Source organism: Rutidosis leptorrhynchoides, chromosome 2 (assembly GCF_046630445.1).
Source record: "Rutidosis leptorrhynchoides isolate AG116_Rl617_1_P2 chromosome 2, CSIRO_AGI_Rlap_v1, whole genome shotgun sequence".
Classification (NCBI taxonomy): domain Eukaryota; kingdom Viridiplantae; phylum Streptophyta; class Magnoliopsida; order Asterales; family Asteraceae; genus Rutidosis; species Rutidosis leptorrhynchoides.
In genome coordinates, this window is record NC_092334.1 from 700,579,844 (window position 1) to 700,599,913 (window position 20,070).

The 20,070-nt window shown below is 33.0% G+C and overlaps 3 protein-coding genes across 8 annotated transcripts; 1 reads left to right on the plus strand and 2 right to left on the minus strand.

Moving 5' to 3' along the window:
• Positions 1-670: 670 nt before the first annotated feature.
• On the minus strand, positions 671-5,749 carry LOC139894130 (factor of DNA methylation 1-like). 2 transcript variants are annotated; one of them, XM_071877333.1, is made up of 8 exons: positions 5,606-5,749; positions 4,227-5,116; positions 3,919-4,100; positions 3,649-3,738; positions 3,109-3,396; positions 2,448-2,663; positions 1,322-1,553; positions 671-891 (listed from the first exon to the last, which is right to left on the minus strand). In XM_071877333.1, exons 2-7 carry the CDS (start codon positions 5,113-5,115, stop codon positions 1,323-1,325), a joined length of 1,896 nt encoding a protein of 631 aa, XP_071733434.1. In that variant the 5' UTR covers position 5,116; positions 5,606-5,749; the 3' UTR covers positions 671-891; position 1,322. The 2 variants fall into 2 exon arrangements, with proteins under 2 accessions (XP_071733434.1, XP_071733435.1); XM_071877334.1 differs by having other exon boundaries at positions 5,638-5,711.
• Positions 5,750-6,970: 1,221 nt separating this feature from the next.
• On the plus strand, positions 6,971-10,218 carry LOC139894131 (uncharacterized). Of its 5 annotated transcripts, none has more exons than XR_011774820.1 (7): positions 6,971-7,212; positions 7,391-7,416; positions 7,785-7,858; positions 8,076-8,225; positions 8,545-8,895; positions 9,459-9,952; positions 10,079-10,218. XR_011774820.1 is itself a non-coding variant. In XM_071877337.1 (5 exons), exons 1-5 carry the CDS (start codon positions 7,158-7,160, stop codon positions 8,594-8,596), a joined length of 357 nt encoding a protein of 118 aa, XP_071733438.1. In that variant the 5' UTR covers positions 6,971-7,157; the 3' UTR covers positions 8,597-9,447. The 5 variants fall into 5 exon arrangements, 1 of the variants encoding a protein (XP_071733438.1); XR_011774822.1 differs by having other exon boundaries at positions 8,545-8,729; positions 8,818-8,895; positions 9,459-10,218; XR_011774819.1 differs by having other exon boundaries at positions 9,459-10,218.
• A 1,599-nt stretch (positions 10,219-11,817) lies between these two features.
• Positions 11,818-13,038, minus strand: LOC139890411 (factor of DNA methylation 1-like). Its single transcript, XM_071873296.1, has 2 exons — positions 12,150-13,038; positions 11,818-12,023 (listed from the first exon to the last, which is right to left on the minus strand). The coding sequence occupies exons 1-2, from the start codon at positions 13,036-13,038 to the stop codon at positions 11,818-11,820; spliced, it is 1,095 nt and encodes a 364-aa protein (XP_071729397.1).
• Positions 13,039-20,070: the final 7,032 nt, after the last annotated feature.

The window sequence follows — 20,070 nt, forward strand, 5'->3', positions numbered from 1 at the left end:
TTATTATTTTGTTGGGAAAACGCTCGAAGAAAAAAAAAATGAAAACATGCATCATGAGTAATATTATTCTCCTAAGTTTTTTTTCCAGGGTTTAGAAATTAGGGTTTGGAGTTTAGAAATTAGGGTTTAGATTGAATTTTTAACACGAACGGTTTAAAGTTTAGGGTTTAGGGACTAAACCCGAAACACTAAACCATAAAACGGACTAAATTTTGGAAAAAAACTTCATATAAGATGAAAGAAGACAACGTTCCAAAAATATTATTAGGAATAACATTACTCATGATGAATGTTATCAATTATTTATTCGATCGTTTTCCCGCATAAATAATAACATTCATCACAAAGTGTATTTTTTAAATGTTTATATTTCCACCTAAACTTGATGTCTAGAAAGAAAAAAAAATCGAAAAAATGAAAAAAATTTACATTTCCCCAAAAAAATACTTCCCTCTCTTAATGATGACCTATATAGATATTGTACTGAAGAATGCAATTTCAAGTTTTATATATGATCAGAGCAGCAAACTTGACGGAACTTCAAATTCGAGTCAGATAATGGCAAATCAGCAAGGCTGACAGCAAAAACACACGTTTGCCTTTTGTTTTTTCTTTCCAAAAGCATGGGAAAACTACTTATAGAGACATTACAGTGACAAATACTAGATGCATTCCTATTACGTTAAAGATATTATACAACAAAAGAGGCTCCAGATAAGGCCTTAATGTCAACATGGTTACAGCATTGTGCAGTTAGGACAAGTTGCAAAAAATTATAGTCCTGCTGAATGCTGTCCACAGTCCAGATACTAGTTTAGAGAATAGAATTCATATTAACATAAACCCACAGATTGCTTCGTGATTACCATCCAAAACCGCCAGCTCTGGAATCTGCATCGAATAACAGATATATCGTAGTTAAATGGCATATCACACACTAGTAATGACATTCATGTTGCATAACAGCATAATCACAGATCACATTATACTTGTTTTGTAGAATACTTGCAGAATTGCCGGAGTCTTATACAAGAGTGGCAAAATGGGTGGGATAAGTAATAACTAGTTGAAACAAGGTGGGTCCAACACTATACGATTACGACTTTAAAATATGATCATAAAAGATGAAAGATTATGTATTATGAGATGGTTCCGGATATTTATATACACTTGGGGTTATTTTTAACCCATTAACCGATTCCATACTACAACCAAGTTTTAAATTTACATATTTGACCCGTTATAAATAGAAATATAAACTCATCACATTAGAATAAGCTTTGGAAACAAAGAAAAGACATACTGATACTAAAATACAAACCTTAAGATCTTTTGCGTTTGAGGCTCTTCAAATTCTTCAAAATGTAGCTAATAACTTCCTTCAATGTAGCTTTACGATTTTCTTTGAAGTTCCAAAGCTCGTTCATCACATACCTTCCACTAGCGTTATACTCGTTCATCTCCATAAAGGCAGTAACTACTGCATCATAAACGCCACTTCCCCATTCCGCCTTGAGATTTTTTAGCAACTCATCTTCTTCATTAATAACTTCCTGCACCATGTATGTATATATGTAAGTATAAGTTAAAATTAAAGCAGGGCATATAGACTAATTACAGGTACCAAGATCGACCAAGCATGTTGGGCATATAGACTAAACACCTTTTGGCCGTATTAATATTACATTAATCATAATTACAGAATACTATAGTACTACAATAATAACATGAATCTTGGGATAAAACATCTTAGGAAGCATAATGCATTACAAATAGACTTTGGGCAAGTTTCAACACGTGTGACATGTCCCCCTTGAAGATCATGTATTTGATTTGACCTTTTTGAGATAAAACACAACCCATATTGACCGCTTTCTTCCATGATGGGTTGAAAACTACTCACGCTAAGACTCGCTACAACAAAAAATGGTTATCTCCAGAGCTTGAACAATATGTAAAGAGTTCAACAATAACATAACATAAATTGTTAATCAAAATACACATCGTGAAAATTCATGATCACTGTCATCAAATATGTTTTGATAACTATACTGGTATGATTACACAATTTTTTTAGCTCCCACCATTTTGCCAAAACAATCAACTTTTATGTACAGGCTGGGTCGGGTTGGGTTGACAAAACACTTACTGTCAAAATTTCAAAATCTTTGACCAAAATCGTCTTAAATATGAATATAAAACAGTCACATTTATTCAGTCAGCTAAACTTGGTAGATTGCAAGCATATAAAAAGTTCGGACGGTTCCAAATAGACTCAAAAAATTAGCTGCCTTTTGCATATAAAAAGGTTGGACAACTCTCATTAGACTCGTTTAATTTTTTCAAATTTCCATCTCTATCAGAAACCACTTATTAGAGATATAATATGATTTTCAAGAAGACTCATTCATAAGTAAATATCAGTTAATGAATTTTAAGAAACATACTTTGTGACCACCACCGTCTGCTGCAACAACTTTCAAGGGGTGCCACTCTGGGTTATTAAGTTTGTCCTGCCACATTGAACACAACTCAGAGGCCTTGATCTGAGCTTCTTCATGGTCAAACTTATCTTTACAAGCATCGTGAAACGCTTTCATATCAAGTTCCCCCATCCTTTTCAACCCAATATTGGTACGCCCACTCAACATATCCTGCAGACCCTGAAAACAAAAGAACAATTTACTAACGCACTGGACTTTCATTAAGGACAAGACGGGTGGGTCGAGGTTGATGGGTCAATAAAAACTCGCATTTTAAAGGATATGTTAAATAAAGGACGGGCTAGGTCATCTATCTCCACCAACTGTATTTATAGATGATAGATGATCAAGGTAATAAAAACTATGAAATGTAGTATTAATACAGTAGTGATCTACCAGATACATATTGAAGAAAGTTTTATGACTTAAACATGATTTTGGACGGCTATTCAACCTTTGATCCATTCCCCTATTTGCTATCCTTTTTTATTTCACTCATTTGAGATAAAAACAAGACCTAAATCAACCCATTCATAGGTAAATAGATCAATATGACCACCTTTTACAGAATTGCTATAAAATGCATGATCAAAGAATTTAGATACAAATAAGAAGTCAAACATACCTTAATCAACTCTTTGCGAGCTTCTTGCAACTCATCATTATATTGGCGTCCTTTAATGACAAGATCATTATTCAAGTCCTCCACACCCTCCAGGTTTTCCATTTTTTCTTTCAGTTCATCGTCCATCATTTTTATCTGCTCCTGAATTGCTGTGTCATCTTTATTGGCCAGATGTTTCATCACCTGCAACTTCCCTTTAAGTTCTTCAACTTCCATTTCTAGTTTCTGCTTAGCATCAACTTCCCTCTCTAACTCTAGTACTTTCTTCATTGCCTCCTCCTTTTCTCTCTGTCATAAACAATCCAATTTACAAAACTTACATCAACATAAACAAGAAAGTATAAAGACAATTATCAAGATACAGGGCAAGCCTTATATTAATGCTTATTATGTGAAGTGTGATTACAAATTTAAAGTTTTCATGATAAAAGGATATCGGGTGATCGGGTGATCCATTATCAATGACATGATCCAAATCACCCATTTATAAAGAAAATGATTACACATTGCTATCTCTAAGTATACATTGGGCAAGTTTACCTTGTGTACTTCAACAAGCCTTAAGAAACTCTCATCAGCTCTTTTCTGCTCCACGTGAGCCATTTCCAGAGAAGTGTTTTGCACCTCGTTCTGGATTACAAAACAAACAGAATATTAACAATAATAATGCGAAGTAATAATCGAGGAGGTGGAGAGAGGGGGGGGGGGGGGGGGGGGGGGGGGGTGCTTTTTCGGTTGTCGTATTACAACCCCAGCCACCTAATGTGATAGGCTAGAATAATTCGTTTATGGAAGAAATTTGGAAATCACCTTTTTCTTTTCCTCCTCTAATTTTTGCTTCTCTTGTTCCGTTAAGGCTTCTCTCCTACTAAGTTCTTTGCTCCTCAAATGAAGTTTTTTCCATCTTTTCTCCAAATCCGCATGCAACACTTCTTGTTCATCTAATAACCTTTTAATATGATCGTTTGACATGCGCTGCAACTTCTTTGTCTCTGAACAGGGAAAATATTTGCATGTAAGTATAACCATTGACCCCTCACAAACATAGATTATTTGATAATATGAATTTAAAAGATCTACAAGTCTCAATTTCAAACCATTAACCTTTATATGCATACCTTCATAGAAAGCAACATGAAGATTGTCTTTTTCCTCAAGCATCCTACTCAAAGACATAGTTTTCTGATTGTACTTTGCCTGCAAATCATCAAGATCTTCATTCTTCGTGTCAATCTCGATAGCTAAGTCCACCACTGGTTTGTTCCTCGTATTCTTTGCTTCTTGAACAAGATCAGAAATCGTTCTTAGCCTTCTATTAGATCGAATATAGTCTCCTACTGGCCCTTGTAATTCATTGAAATCATTTGCCCTAGCTAGCCATGCGTATATGCTAGTATGACTTTCAGATGTATTCCATTCCTTCTTACTATGTTCAGAAGCTTCAAAAAACTTCTCAAACTCCATTGCATCCCTAAAACCAGTCCAATCATTGTTGAAGCTCACCAATGCTTGGGCTGTTTGTTTCAAATCGTCCCATAAGATCTCCACCCCTACAGGCTTGTATTTTGAAAATCTCATCATCCAATACGATGTATTTTCAACATCTTCAGCCTCTTTAAAAATATTTACTACAATCCCAGTCCAAGGCCAACAAAACAATTCGTTTTCTTCAGAGTTTGGAGTTGCAGGTACAGGTGGAGTCACTTTTAATGCGATTTCAGCCTCATTTGCAAACTCGTTCTCCAAATACAATCTTAAAGCTAGATGGTTAGCCTTTTGTTTAGCACTTCGGTTGGAAGAAACATTGCCAACTCCCGAAGCATGTTGATGCAAATCCTTGTATTTAAAATTCTGTTTTTTCTTTCCGGCACAGAAAGGACACCTAAAAATATCATTCGGATACTTAACTTTTAAGGTTCCATTTTTAAGTTGCTGATATGGCTTATCTTTGTAGTCATAAATCTCCGAATCACTGATCTCAGAATCTTCACCAGAATTGTACTCCATCCTGCAAACAACGTTACAAATCACAATAAAAAATTGACATAATCAGCACAAAACTTAACAATAATAATATTCTAAAGTCATTCATTAATAATTTAAGTAAAATTAAGTTTAAAAATCACATCTAACTTCTGCTTAGTAATATTTTCATGCAACATAGTAGCATATCCACATAATCAGCACAAAACTTATAAACTAACAAATTATAATGAAATGCATAACAAATAAACAGCTACTAATTTAACAACAGTTATGAAAGCACAATAATTGAAAATAAATAACTTTGAATTTCAAATAAAAACTAAGATTACAAAAAATGAAATTACACCAAAAGCAGAAACCCTAGAAAATCATAAATCAACAAAATGCGCGTACAAAAATGAAATTAATCTGAACTCGACAAACAGTATAACGCATGCATCATCAATAATCAACAAAAAACAGCAGAATTCAGTAGTACATATATGCATAAATATTCAAAAACAGTACCTACCTACAGCTTAGGGAAAAACAAAATGCACAAACTGAGTGACCGGAACCACCAGCGACGGACGGAAGCACGATGATCGAGAAGCACCGTCAAATGATCGTAAACGGGGGAAATGGTTTCAGTGTGTGTGACGTGACTATCACAGTTTTTTACGAGTCCGTTGGGACAAAAGACGACATGTAGGGGAGAGAGACTAATTTTATTGCAGGTTTGTTTGGGTCAAAATTTGTTGAGCCATTTGATTTTAGTTGAGGCCCATGGGCCAATAATATTCACTTTTTCTTCTAGGTTCTTCGTCACTTTAGTTATTCCCATATCCAGTGTTGTAAAAGTCGGCCGATGCGTCGTTTTTTTGTTCTCCGTCCCGTTTTTTCTGAAAACGACTCAAAAGATGGTCAAAGCTAAAAATTCGGTCAAATACGGTCAAAGTTGGTCAAAAACGATCAAAATCAGTCAAATTTTCGTCAAGATGTGATATGCTTTAAATTTAGGGTTTGTTTTCATTTTTTGGGCCGCTCTTTTTTCAGTGTCTTTACTGATTATGTACTCGGTAACATTAATTGAGTTTGAAGTTTAAATGTATTTAAATTCAAGTTCTTATTTAAGAAATTTATGGTACAGAATCAACTATTTTATACATATATAAATATATATTTAAGAAATTATAAATAAAGTCAACGTTGGTCAACGACCGATGCGTCCCCTACGCGTCCACGACTCGGCCGACACGTCCTTTTTAGGTCTCGACCGATGCGTCCCCGACTCGCGACTTTTACAACCTTGCCCGTATCTATCTATCTATCTTTTTTTTTCTTTCTTTTTTTTTGCGCCCAAAAAAATCGAAACTTTTATATAACCGCGAAGCTTCATCAAAAAAATGAAGCCTCGGAACAAGATTACAAACAAAGGCATCGGGGCCAATCAAACTACAAAACGTCAACAAAAACACAAACTAACCAAATAACAAAAGGAGACAAAAAACCAAACGAATCAACGAACGAAACAAATTAACCATCAAACTTGGATCTACGAACGACCCCCCATTTACCTTTCCTTGACCGCGCCTTTGTTTTCTCATTAACTTTGAAAGTGTCTTCGACCCGATCAACTTTCCTTCCATCCGAACCAAACCTTCCAAATCGTTCACCGCCTCTTCAAAGAAATTAAACTTTCCACCCGACCCTCCTCATATTATAGATCCTAAAATGATGACATCATAAAAAATCTATTTTTTTTGTTAAAAAAAATTAAAAAGGAAAAAATTTAGGCACGATGATGTCATTAATACTAAAATTAAATTTATAAAAAAAGCATCGTGTTTATATTTTCTTAACCCTAATTTAAAATCATTACCCCAGTTCTCTTTCTTAATCTCAATCTCCATAGGCTTCTAGGTTTCTGCACGCTTCATTTCTCCAGTATTAATTATCATTTCATATTTCAGAGACCAAAAGATATTATACGCCTCTTCAAAGATTTGTTCTTCACCCAATTCGGAAGAAAAAAAAACCCTAGATAAACAAAACGTCCATAAATACTTACTATTTGGAAGACGATGCACAAATTGCGATTCATATCCATGGTGGCGTATGTATCTCTTACAGGCCGAAGTATGTATCTATTACTCTGTTTCAATTCCAATTTTTGTGTGTTTCGATTTTTATGCCATAATCTATGTTGTTTTTGTCATTTTAAGTTAAAATTTGCAGATAAATATCCGTATTGTAAAGTAATATTAAACTATAACATACTTTTTGTATTTGTCGGTTAATGATCGTGTTTCCTCAGGTTCTATAGTCGAGAATTTTCATCAGGTATGTAAATTATCTTATTGCTAATTGATCCTATTAGTTTAAGTTTTGTTAAGGTTTTTTTGGGTAAGGGTTTGATTATATATTACACATCTTTTTGCTTCAATGGATATTAGTCTGATTTTGTTAATCTTAGGAATTAACTTAGTTTTGTTAAGTTTGATTTGTTAGTCTATGTTGTTGCTGACAGATCTAATTAAGATGGAGAAAGATGTTATGATCATTGTTCTTATATTTATGTTTAGTAAGATGAAAATATATTCTATATTTGATTCACAAATCAAATAAAGATGAAAAGTATATCATAGGTATGTACCATAATTCAACAAGTAGCTCTCTGTTATGCTATGCACTACTATCTTGTGTTTTAGGGTATACTTTGGATCTTGTGGTTCCAGATGAAGATTATGGATGTTATGTGGTTGATGTTTTGGATCCCTCTTTGGTAAGTTTTTAATAGTATAATATATTCAATCACTTTGTTTCATATAAAAATGGTAGTTATTTTATTCTTGATTTGAGTTTAGTCACTAGAATGTAAATCCTAGAAATGTAGGCCAATTAAAGTGATTAGTTCATTATTCTTTACTTCAAGGGCATATTTGGTCATGTGTAACTGGTGGATTAATAATTTTGATTTTATGATGTTTATGATTCAACAGGAAGATGACAATCCCTTTATTGCCACAAATACGGTCGTCTACATTTGAAGACCATAAGAGACACACTAGCAGTTTGTCTGAGATGAAGTGCATATGCCATACAGTCGTTTACGTTGATACTTACTTTGTGCTGAATGAAATAGCAAACAGGTCAAACAGTTAATTGAGACTATGACCAACTATCTTTTTTCAAGTGTCAAACAGTAGGAGTTTGTTGGATGTATACACTATATTTTTGGGCAAAGTTTGAAACCATTTCAGACACTTGACCCATATCTTTACTAGGCTGTTTGTCCAAATACGTTTAGAAAGAAAAATAATTTATCACTTCCGTTTTTGTTGCTTTAGTATCATCCCTTCATTTATCTTTTTTTATCAAGTATTTATTTTATCCTCTTTCTTTCCAGTGCATTCCAAAATGAATGATAGATTGTTTTAGTTAAACTAAGTATCGTATCTGAAATGCAAGGGTTGTCTGTATTTCTGGCTATGACTCTCAAAGCTCTGAGGCCACATTGTAAAAGATAATATGATACTGAAGATGATTATGTAAACCTTGACGATTATGCATTGTCGAGGAATTATGTGAAGCATCCCGCTTATGTGTTGCCGACCCTGTTTATGGAACCAAATGATACCTAGAGATATAATCAGGTAGCTTTTTGACTCATTTACTTATTAGGTTTATGATTAATTGGTTAATGTGGGAACAGGTATTACAATAGATGTATGTTTCAAGTAGTTCAAAAAGAGTTTCTGCGCAAACAGATGATCCTACATGAAATGGGTCCAATTACAAACTATAGTAAATCCAATCCAGGTATTATAAATTTCATCTACATAACGTGTAATTAACTTATTATAATTAGTAGAGTACAATCATAAAAAATGGTTATGCATCATGTATATACCAGTTAAGTTAGAGCTACCTATGAGAGGGAGGTGAGTTAGTTATTGTTCAAACCTCAAAGAGAGGAAGTGTTATATTGGCAACTAGCTCAATCAGTTGGACTAACCATTCAATCAGTTGATTTTTTTATGTAAGTTTGAAAACTATACTCGTGGCTTTTGACCACTTTTGAATTTTGATGTAGGTATGTTGAATGGGTTTAAATATGGATTTAAATATGGATTTAAATTCTATTGTATACGAGTGTGTCAAGTAGCTCTTTAATATATACCACGGAGTAATAGTTTTCAAAAATGATGTTGCAATTTAAGGGCTATTGATTATCTTTATATCAAGTACGAAGGATTTAATAAATTGCATTTTTGAGACCTTTAATCCCATTTCATATGGTGTCATTATTATTCTCTTCTTTATAACTGTTTTATTTTTGAATACGTTTCTAATCACTATCATATACGTAATATACCTTACAGTTTAAGACGATGAAGTCTTTGCAGACTTATATTTTTGCGGACATAACTCTTTAAGAACATGAAGTCTTTGCAGACTTTTTTAAGGCCATGAAGTTCTAAATAACTTTTTAAGAACATAAATTTAGATGTCTGTAGAGAATTAATGTTAATTTATAATGTCATAATTGTATTTACTCACTTGCTTTTTGGTACATATTATTACGGTAGTATTTAGTTGTTCATATTATGTTTCTATGATATGATGGCTTAAAGATTATGGAGGAGATATTACAAACTGTGTTGGGTTGTGGATTATGGAGGAGTCTTTAGTTGTTCATATTATGTCCGTACAGTTTGTTGTTACTGGGTTGTGGATACTATTTTGGATACACTAAAGATTATGCAGGAGATATTACAAACTGTGTTGTTGATGATGATGAAATTTTTCATATTAATGGGGATGATGGTGATCCTATCTTCATGACAACTATCCTAAAAGCCCATAAAGTTTATTGGTAAGGTTTATAATTTATAAAAGAATCAATCTTTGACTATAATATATTTTGACTGATTTTAAGGAAGAAAGAAATGGAAAGTTGAAATTGAAACTCTGACAAAATGAACCTTTAAATTTTTTGTAGTTGAGACTTCGAAAAGAATGATGGATATAGTTTAGTGTGATGTTAATGCAAGATTTTTTTAGTGTTTTGTTATATGTTACTTTGAATATTCTTTTACCCTTTCCATTTTGTACATATGATAGTGAAGCACATATGTAATATATGGCATTGTAGAACTTATGTAACCTATGGCCAACATATTCAGCGGGAGGTTAGGACAATTGAGTTTTTTTTTTTTATTTAGTTGGTCTCTTATTTATTTAGTTTGATAAGTTACTAAGTGGTCAACATGAAAAATACAATAGTTGTTTTAGTTCTTCAGACTAGGGGTTTGCACCATTTGGTTTGAAACCATTTAAACCGAATATCGAATCGAAACCAAATCGAAAAAAATCAAACCGAATTTGAAAAATGGTTTTCGGATCGAGAAAAACCGAAACCGAATTTTAATTTGGTTTTTCGGTTTGGTTTTCGGTTTTGAAATTTTTTAATTTGGTTAACCGAAAACCGAATATAAAACCGAATTCAATTTATACAATATTAAATAAATATTTTAAGTTATTTATATTATTGTATATATGTACGAGAAACGATATTGAATAGATATTTTAACTCTGCAAGTCAAATTCGGTTTACTTGGATTGAAATCCTATTTTAATCTTTAATTTCATAATTTTCCTTTTAACTTCACATTTTTGAATCTGTAATCATTTCAAGTCCATTTGCTATTCAGTTCAATTTATGTGTGTGCGCACGTTGAATCAATCAAATTTATATACACCGCTTTACAACATTTTATTATTTGAAAGTATACACTATGACTAAAACAGAGAAAGTTTTAGTTTTGTTATTGGTATTTATTTTGTTTATTTGTTGATATAAAATGAATTGTATAATGATATTATATAAGCTTATTTTATTTTCTAAAATTTGTAGATATGTTCGATTGTGTGTGTGTATATATATATATATATATATATATATATATATATATATATATATATATATCATCGAAAGTTGACGGCGTGCATATCCTTTCATAATATTTTCAACTATAATTGACTTGGTAATAATCTTGATGAAATCGACGACTCGAATGCAACGTCTTTTGAAATATGTCATGAATGACTCCAAGTAATATCTCTAATATGAGCAAATGCACAGCGGAAGATTTCTTTAATACCTGAGAATAAACATGCTTTAAAGTGTCAACCAAAAGATTGGTGAGTTTATTAGTTTATCATAATCATTCATTTTCATCATTTTAATAGACTTTCTTTTTTTCAAAAAGCCCCAATTAATTTTGTTTATCAAACAAAGCTAATGAAATATATAACTTTTAAGAGCACAAAGAGCTTGACTTAAGTGATGGACAATGTTTATCAGAAACTTGGTAAAAAAGTGAAGGAGTTTAGGATATTGTTTGGAGTTGAAATGGACTAACAAGTATAATTATCCATCTTCTATTGACCACCTTACTCTCTTCCCATTGATCCATTTTTAACTATTCACAACTCCCCATAAAGTTTTGATTAAAAAAAAAAAAAAAAACAAAACAAAAACCGGCTTTACTTCCGTTTCCCTACCACCCATACTCTCACCCACTCTCTTCCTACCCACTATCAGATTCAAATGTGTATTCCTTTAATTGTTTGTCGGTACCATCTGATATAACCTTCACCATCATCACTTTGTGCATATGTTCATTTAACAATAATAGTGCGAAGTAATAATTAATGTGATAGGCTATAATAATTCGTTTATGGAAGAAATTTGGAAATCACCTTTTTCTTTTCCTCCTCTAATTTTTGCTTCTCTTGTTCCGTTAAGGCTTCTCTCCTACTAAGTTCTTTGCTCCTCAAATCAAGTTTTTTCCTTCTTTTCTCCAAATCCGCATGCAACACTTCTTGTTCATCTAATAACCTTTTAATATGATCGTTTGACATGCGCTGCAACTTCTTTGTCTCTGAACAGGGAAAATATTTGCATGTAAGTATAACCATTGACCCCTCACAAACATAGATTATTTGATAATATGAATTTAAAAGATCTACAAGTCTCAATTTCAAACCATTAACCTTTATATGCATACCTTCATAGAAAGCAACATGAAGATTGTCTTTTTCCTCGAGCATCCTACTCAAAGACATAGTTTTCTGATTGTACTTTGCCTGCAAATCATCAAGATCTTCATTCTTCGTGTCAATCTCGATAGCTAAGTCCACCACTGGTTTGTTCCTCGTATTCTTTGCTTCTTGAACAAGATCAGAAATCGTTCTTAGCCTTCTATTAGATCGAATATAGTCTCCTACTGGCCCTTGTAATTCATTGAAATCATTTGCCCTAGCTAGCCATGCGTATATGCTAGTATGACTTTCAGATGTATTCCATTCCTTCTTACTATGTTCAGAAGCTTCAAAAAACTTCTCAAACTCCATTGCATCCCTAAAACCAGTCCAATCATTGTTGAAGCTCACCAATGCTTGTGCTGTTTGTTTCAAATCGTCCCATAAGATCTCCACCCCTACAGGCTTGTATTTTGAAAATCTCATCATCCAATACGATGTATTTTCAACATCTTCAGCCTCTTTAAAAATATTTACTACAATCCCAGTCCAAGGCCAACAAAACAATTCGTTTTCGTCAGAGTTTGGAGTTGCAGGTACAGGTGGAGTCACTTTTAATGCGATTTCAGCCTCATTTGCAAACTCGTTCTCCAAATACAATCTTAAAGCTAGATGGTTAGCCTTTTGTTTAGCACTTCGGTTGGAAGAAACATTGCCAACTCCCGAAGCATGTTGATGCAAATCCTTGTATTTAAAATTCTGTTTTTTCTTTCCGGCACAGAAAGGACACCTAAAAATATCATTCGGATACTTAACTTTTAAGGTTCCATTCTTCAGTTGCTGATATGGCTTATCTTTGTAGTCGTAAATCTCCGAATCACTGATCTCAGAATCTTCACCAGAATTGTACTCCATCCTGCAAACAATGTTACAAATCACAATCAAAAATCGACATAATCAGCACAAAACTTTATCAATAAAGATATAAAATCACAATAATTCAAAATAAATAACTTTGAATTTCAAATAAAAACTAAGATTACAAAAAAAAAATGAAATTACACCAAAAGCAGAAACCCTAGAAAATCATAAATCAACAAAATGTGCGTACAAAAATGAAATTAATCTGAACTCGACAAACAGTATAACGCATGCATCATCAATAATCAACAAAAAAAGGCAGAATTCAGTTGTACATATGTGCATAAATATTAAAAAAACAGTACCTAGTTACAGATTAGGGAAAACAAAATGCACAAACTGAATGACCGGAACTACCTGCGACCGACGGAAGCACGACGCTCTGCGTAAGTAGAGAAGCACCGTCAAATGATCGTGAAAGGGAGAAATAGTTTCAATGTGTGTATGACGTGACTATCAGTTTTTTATGAGTCGTTTGGGACAAGAGTTGACATGTAGGAGAGAGACAAATTTTATTTGGGTCAAAATTTGTTGGCCTTCTGAGTTTACTTGAGTCCCGTGGGCCAATAATTTTCACTTTTCTTACACTTAGTTATTCATCCCATATTTACTATCCAATATGCCTTTTTAACTTGTTATAAACTAGAGTATGTTCCGGCGGAGCGTTGCTGCTACGAAAGTCATCTTCATAATTGTAACTCACGACCTTACTTTTTTCGTTATCTTTTACCGTTCGTATTTAACGTCCATTAATTGATATTCGTGCCACGTCATTTCTATGACTTATATTATTATTATAGTAATAATATATTCCTTATTGTGTGTTATATGAATATTTTTGTATTCGTATTTAAATTACACGTTTCTACGTGTCGTGAATTTCTATCCGGCGAATTATTTCGGTTTTCAAACCAACGGTTAGACTTTGAGAATTTTGAATCCCGATTATTTTAATTATGATATTTTTATATCATATGAGTATATAAAATATTTTTATATTTTATTTTTCGCGCGTGCGTAATTCCTCCGAAGATTTAATCGCTTAACGGTGTTTTCGCGTTTCGGGCTTCGTTCGGGCATTCGGGCCAAAGGTAATTATACATTTTATCAAATTTGGGCCCAAGGGGGGCCACCCCGTGAGGATTTCGGCTGAACCCCTTTTAGGGGGTGTTTTGTGCATTTTTTTGTAATTAGTATTAATTAAAAGCAAACCTCATTTCTCCATTTTCACTTAAACATTTTATTTCACTTTTCCTATCCTCTTTCTCTCCCTTTTGTGCCGCCACCATCATCACCATAAACATCATCATTTTCAACCAAAAATCAAGCTTGGATCATAGGGCTTTTAGTGTAACCGGGTTCCTCTCTTCGATCTCTACTCGCTCATATCATCCATTTCTCGATTAGGGTATAAACCCTAACCCTAGATTTTTCAATTCTATTTATTTTTACTGATTTTAATCATATTATGATAGTATAGTACTTGTGTATTGTTGTATTGATGATTTGATGCGTAGAAATACTCGTTTATGTATGTTTTCGGTTTGATAAATTTTGGACAGCGGACTTTTTAGTAAAATCAGTACACTAAACAGATGTTTTTGGTTAAATAAAGTGATTATATGAGTTCCTCTCATCAAGACAATAATTTTAGGCTTTGGATTCACGTTGTTTCGAGTTTTGGATCAAAAGTTATGCTTATTTTAAGGCTTTGTTGAAATTGAAATGTATAAACGTGTATGATCAGTTGGGGTCAAACTTTGTGACCATTTTTTGAGCCTCTAGGGTGTACCATTGGGTTGGGATTGATGATTGGATGAACATTCATGTTCGGGTCATCGAAATCCGAGCCACGGATTACCCGGAATGGCTAAAATAAGTTTTAAGGCGGATTAATGATTTAGGTTGGATCATGTCTATTCTTCATGACTTATGACCTGACCTTAGGGTGTTTTTGAGTGCACTAATGTATCGGGTTGATTGGTTAAGCGAAGATATATATAAAATTCGTCGAAAACCGACACCGAGGCTCAAGTTACGACCCGGCGAACTTTTAATTAAACTTATGGTTATAAAATTTGAACTTAGGTTATAAAAATATGATTTGCATTATAATTAAAATTACTTATGTTATAAAAGTAATTATTTTTAATTAAGACTTATGATATATATTTATTATATCATTAATTATTCTTATAATTAAACTTATGATTAATAATACTTTTATTAAATACTTATGATAAGTATTAAACTTATGTTAAGAGATTATTATATCAAGACTTATAATAAAGATTAATTATCTATTTATTTATTATAAGGCTTAGTTATTATTTAATTATAATTTAATTATTAAATACTTATGGTATAATAATTATATTAAAATACTTATGATATGATTAATAATTCATTATTAATTAATAATACTTATGATATGATTTAATAATTATTATTAATTAATAATACTTATGTTATGATTAATATTTAATTAATTAATTAAATACTTATGTTATATTAAGTATATCATTTAAACTCATGTTAACTTTATAATTCAATTTAATTTAATTAAACTTATGATATGACATGATTATACAAATATGACTTTAAATAACATTATAACTTATATTATCAATATAATTTACACTTTAATTTCAATGTTGACTAAGTTTGACCAAGGTTGACTTTTGAGTTGACTTTCGGTTGAATTTGACTTCCAGTTGACTTTTGTTGACTTTTTTAATTAAGAAAACTTTCCTTGGATAAAAAATTTCTAAAAATAGAAACTTTTTAAAAATAGAAACTTTTCTAAAATAGAACTTTCCAAAAATAGAAACTTTCCAAAAATGGAAACCTGCTAAAAATAGAAACTTTCTAAAAATAAAAAGTACGTGTTATACGCTGTCCCGATCATATCGAAACATACTGAGTGTTGTTCTATGCTTATTTGCAACAAGTACTATAACTATCATACTAAGACTTGACCTAAGTTAGTTATTTATATCAACCTGCTTTATTTATAGGTTGGTGTTGTGGTCATTCTTGATCACTTTACCTTTTGCCGTTCGCATTTCTGTGTTGTTGTTGCTTCACTTGCTTTAAGGTGAGGTATAGTCCCATTTTTCTATTTTAAATCTTTTGGGATGAGAATACGTGCAATTTATTTTACATATTGGACACAAGTGGAAATTGGTTTAAATTATTCATTGTGAGTCGAACGAAAATATTCCCTAATCTGGTAATTTTAATCACTGGTTTCTACTGGTAAATGTGAATCCTATGGATAGATCTATCGGACCTGACAGCCCCATTTCATGCTAGTCGCGCTAGCAGTTACAGACGGAATGTATTAGTACTTCGTATTTTGGAAGATACACCTGTTCAATGTATATTTTTATATTGGTTTTTGTTAAGGGTATGGAGTTGTTAAGTGATTACCAGGTGGCTCACGGGTTAATGAAATAATGTTTTATATGTTTTTGAGCATTTAACTTTGTGGTCCAAAATGAGTCTTTATGTTTTCAAACATAAATTTTTATGGTTTAAATTAATTATTGTTTGCAATATTAAACCTATAATTCACTCAACATTTTTGTTGACAGTTTACTCGCATGTTTTATTCTCAGGTTCATGATTGATTGCTTCCGATGTGCTTAGAGAGTCTGCATTGTCTGTCGCAGATTTTGATTTAAACATTAAACATTAAACATTAAACATTGCATTCTACTTTTGGGTTTAATACTTTGTGGGCGTTTTGTTGACCTGGTTTTTGGTCAACTTTGGATATTTACATATGATGGGTTTTTCTAAACTTACACATTTTGGTAGATTTCCTTTATAAGAAATCATTTTTAAATAAAGAATGCAATGTTATTTATAAAATTCATATAGAGTTACGATCAAGCTGTGTGACCAAGTGACGGAGCCGTTAAGGGTACTTGACGGGCCTTCACAATAATATAGTTACGTTTTTAATATCTATACTTAGCATATGTTACTATAGTAATAGTTATTAGTTATTCCACATTCATAATTATTTACATTGCAAATATTTCCTACATAGTGATACTTTAAGGTGAATACCAAGATAGTAGTAGTCATTGTTAAGTGGTTACATATACATATACATATACATATACATATACATATACATATACTTGTCAAGTTTGTGATTCAGGCTATCCTCTTTTTTAGCTTCCATGTCTTATGTATGGTGAAATAATATTCTTTTAGTTACATTTAAGTTGCTGGTTGTTGTGTTACATGTGTTTGAAATGACAATTCGAAGACAATAAAAGTATCCACGACATTTATTACAAATAATAATAATAATGTTAATAATGTTTAAACATAAAAATATTTTTAAAACGTATATATATATATATATACATATATATATATATATATATATATATATATATATATATATATATATATATATATATATATATATATATATATATATATATATATATATGGGCATGATCAATGGGGAAATAACCAATCGGGGGGAAGTGGGTGGAAGCAATTTTTTTTATTTGTTTTTTTGGATTTTTTTTCAGGCATTAAGATCACACGAAAATATGAACATTTAAAAAAGACACTTCGTGGTGAATGTTATTATTTAGGCGGAAAAACGATCGACAAAAATAACATTCAAGATAATATTGATCGTGAAGTGAAACAACCTAACACGTAATCAACCCGACTAATTTTTTTTTTTAAATAATAAACCATTTATGCGCCATTCGAATGATCGCAAGATGTAAATCATTACATACAACCCCTTTAAACGTACAACATGTTTAAAGTTTACATCATGGGCGCGAAAGCCCTTAATCAAAAGTAATACAAGTTCGACCAATACATGATAGTTTTAAACCAAACGACACACGAGCATGGTTTGGGGCTAAACTACCCAAAACATTAGGTCGACTTCCAAAAGCCCCAACTAGCAACCAACATGGAAATATTTAATTCCCGGCAACCCCTTTCCATTTCTCCATATTCGTACCTAAAAATGTAAACAACGAGAGGGGTAAGCAAAGCTTAGTGAGTGTAACAATTATACATACATATATATAACCCATCTATTTGCAAGTACACCCACCAAATACCTCATACGAACTTATAACTCAAATAGCATGTCATCATACTCATAATGCTAACAATTGATACCATATCACAAAACAGCATTAGCATACATTCATCACAATATATATAGTATGCTAAACAATCATCAACAACAACACAATATGGTTAACCATAACCGCTATGGTGCTACCGGCTCGTGGTTCACACCATACGTAATGCTATGACGCTACCGGCTCGTGGTTCACGCCACTACGCATTTGAGTCATACTCCTTTATAGTGCTACCGGCTCGTGGTTCACACTTTGGCGCTACCGACTCGTGGTTCATGCCTCATTTTATAGTGCTACCGGCTCGTGGTTTACACTTTATTTTATAGTTCTACCGGCTCGTGGTTCACACTTTATTTTATAGTGCTACCGGATCGTGGTTCACACTTGACACTCGTCACACACACGTGCTATGGTACTACCGGCTCGTGGTTCATACCATAACATTCACAAATAAATACACCATATACATATACACATAATTATTCCACTCACCTTATAGACTAGGCGATGGATTAACAACTCCGTAAGCTTCACGCAAAGTACCTAATACATTAAGTACTCACATTAATATACAAACTAGTGGAACTAACCACCAACACTTAACTCTTGAGCATTTAATAACTTATTTGCATTAAATGACCCATTACACCAAAACCGCCCATTTATGGCCAAGACTCATCATAAATCACTAAAAGCTAGTGTTTATAGTCCAATAACAATAACTAACACCATTTAGGGTATTTTCATACCCATCTTACCCAACTAGGTCAACTATTACCCATTTGACCCATTTAAACATCTAGACTCGCAAAATTGGTCAAACTTGCACCCATTAATGATCTTTCACTAACTCACAAGCATATTAGTGATTAACAACACAATTAATACTTTCAAACCCCAAATTACATGGTCAAACCCTAGATTATAACCATTAGGGTTTTCATACACCCATTTAACCCAAGTTAACCCATTTAATCCCCAAATGGGTCTTACAAGTTTCAAATGAACAAACCCTAGCCATAAATCAAGTAAAACTCAAAACTTGGAGTTAAGACTTACCAATACAATCACAACGTAGCTAGAGACGTAAGGAATAACTTTAAAACTCGGACTTGGGTGAGATTTGATCTCCTTCTTCTCCAAATGAGATTTCTCTCACTAGAACCCTAACTCTCTCTCTCTCTCTCTCTCTAAATTGAATGTGGTGTAGTTGGAAGTGTGTTAAATAAGTTAGGATAACTCATGTATCAGTTTTCTAGATTTAAAACCGTCCACAAGTGAAAAGACCAATACACCCCCAAAATATGCTATTAATTCGGGTTAAAATAGTCAAACAGCGACACATGTCGCGATCCACGACACCCCATCGCGATAGGCGACCACACATACGCGACATGACACACTCTAACGTGATAGAATTGGACAGGAGTGGGGATTTTAACCCATCGCGTCTGGATCCACTACATCGCGTCCCGCGATGTCCTGGTACGCGACATACTCCCCTCGGACGCGACAAAAGAACAGAAGAGTGGGTTTTCAACCCATCACGTTTCAACATCATCTGTCGCGTTCCGCGACAGTCATACACGCGATATACCTAACCAATATGCGACGAAGGGCCTGATCAAACCAAATTCTAACATTTAATCAAATAACAATTGTTCGCGGTTAAAACAAAACATTTACAAGGTAAAATATGCACCTTTTGACCATGTATGAGGAAACGGGGTGTTACAACTCTCCCCCACTTGAATCGGAGTGCGTCCTCGCGATCCAAGCCGCATGACAAGCCGGAAGATACACCAATACAAACTCTTCGGGTTCCCATGTAAACTCGGAACCTTTTCGATGACGCCATTGCACTTTGTAAGTTTTAACCTCTTTGTTT

What these genes read in the sequence shown, in the direction of transcription:
- LOC139894130 (XM_071877333.1), bottom strand. Translation starts at nt 5,115, where the DNA reads ATGGAGTACAATTCTGGTGAAGATTCTGAGATCAGTGATTCGGAGATT. An exon ending in TCATGTTGCTTTCTATGAAG is followed by an intron (nt 4,101 to 4,226) that starts GTATGCATATAA and finishes TTCCCTGTTCAG; the next exon opens with AGACAAAGAAGTTGCAGCGC. An exon ending in GGCTTGTTGAAGTACACAAG is followed by an intron (nt 3,397 to 3,648) that starts GTAAACTTGCCC and finishes TGTTTATGACAG; the next exon opens with AGAGAAAAGGAGGAGGCAAT.
- LOC139894131 (XM_071877337.1), top strand. Translation starts at nt 7,158, where the DNA reads ATGCACAAATTGCGATTCATATCCATGGTGGCGTATGTATCTCTTACA. An exon ending in TGTATCTCTTACAGGCCGAA is followed by an intron (nt 7,213 to 7,390) that starts GTATGTATCTAT and finishes GTGTTTCCTCAG; the next exon opens with GTTCTATAGTCGAGAATTTT. An exon ending in TAGTCGAGAATTTTCATCAG is followed by an intron (nt 7,417 to 7,784) that starts GTATGTAAATTA and finishes CTTGTGTTTTAG; the next exon opens with GGTATACTTTGGATCTTGTG.
- LOC139890411 (XM_071873296.1), bottom strand. Translation starts at nt 13,038, where the DNA reads ATGGAGTACAATTCTGGTGAAGATTCTGAGATCAGTGATTCGGAGATT. An exon ending in TCATGTTGCTTTCTATGAAG is followed by an intron (nt 12,024 to 12,149) that starts GTATGCATATAA and finishes TTCCCTGTTCAG; the next exon opens with AGACAAAGAAGTTGCAGCGC.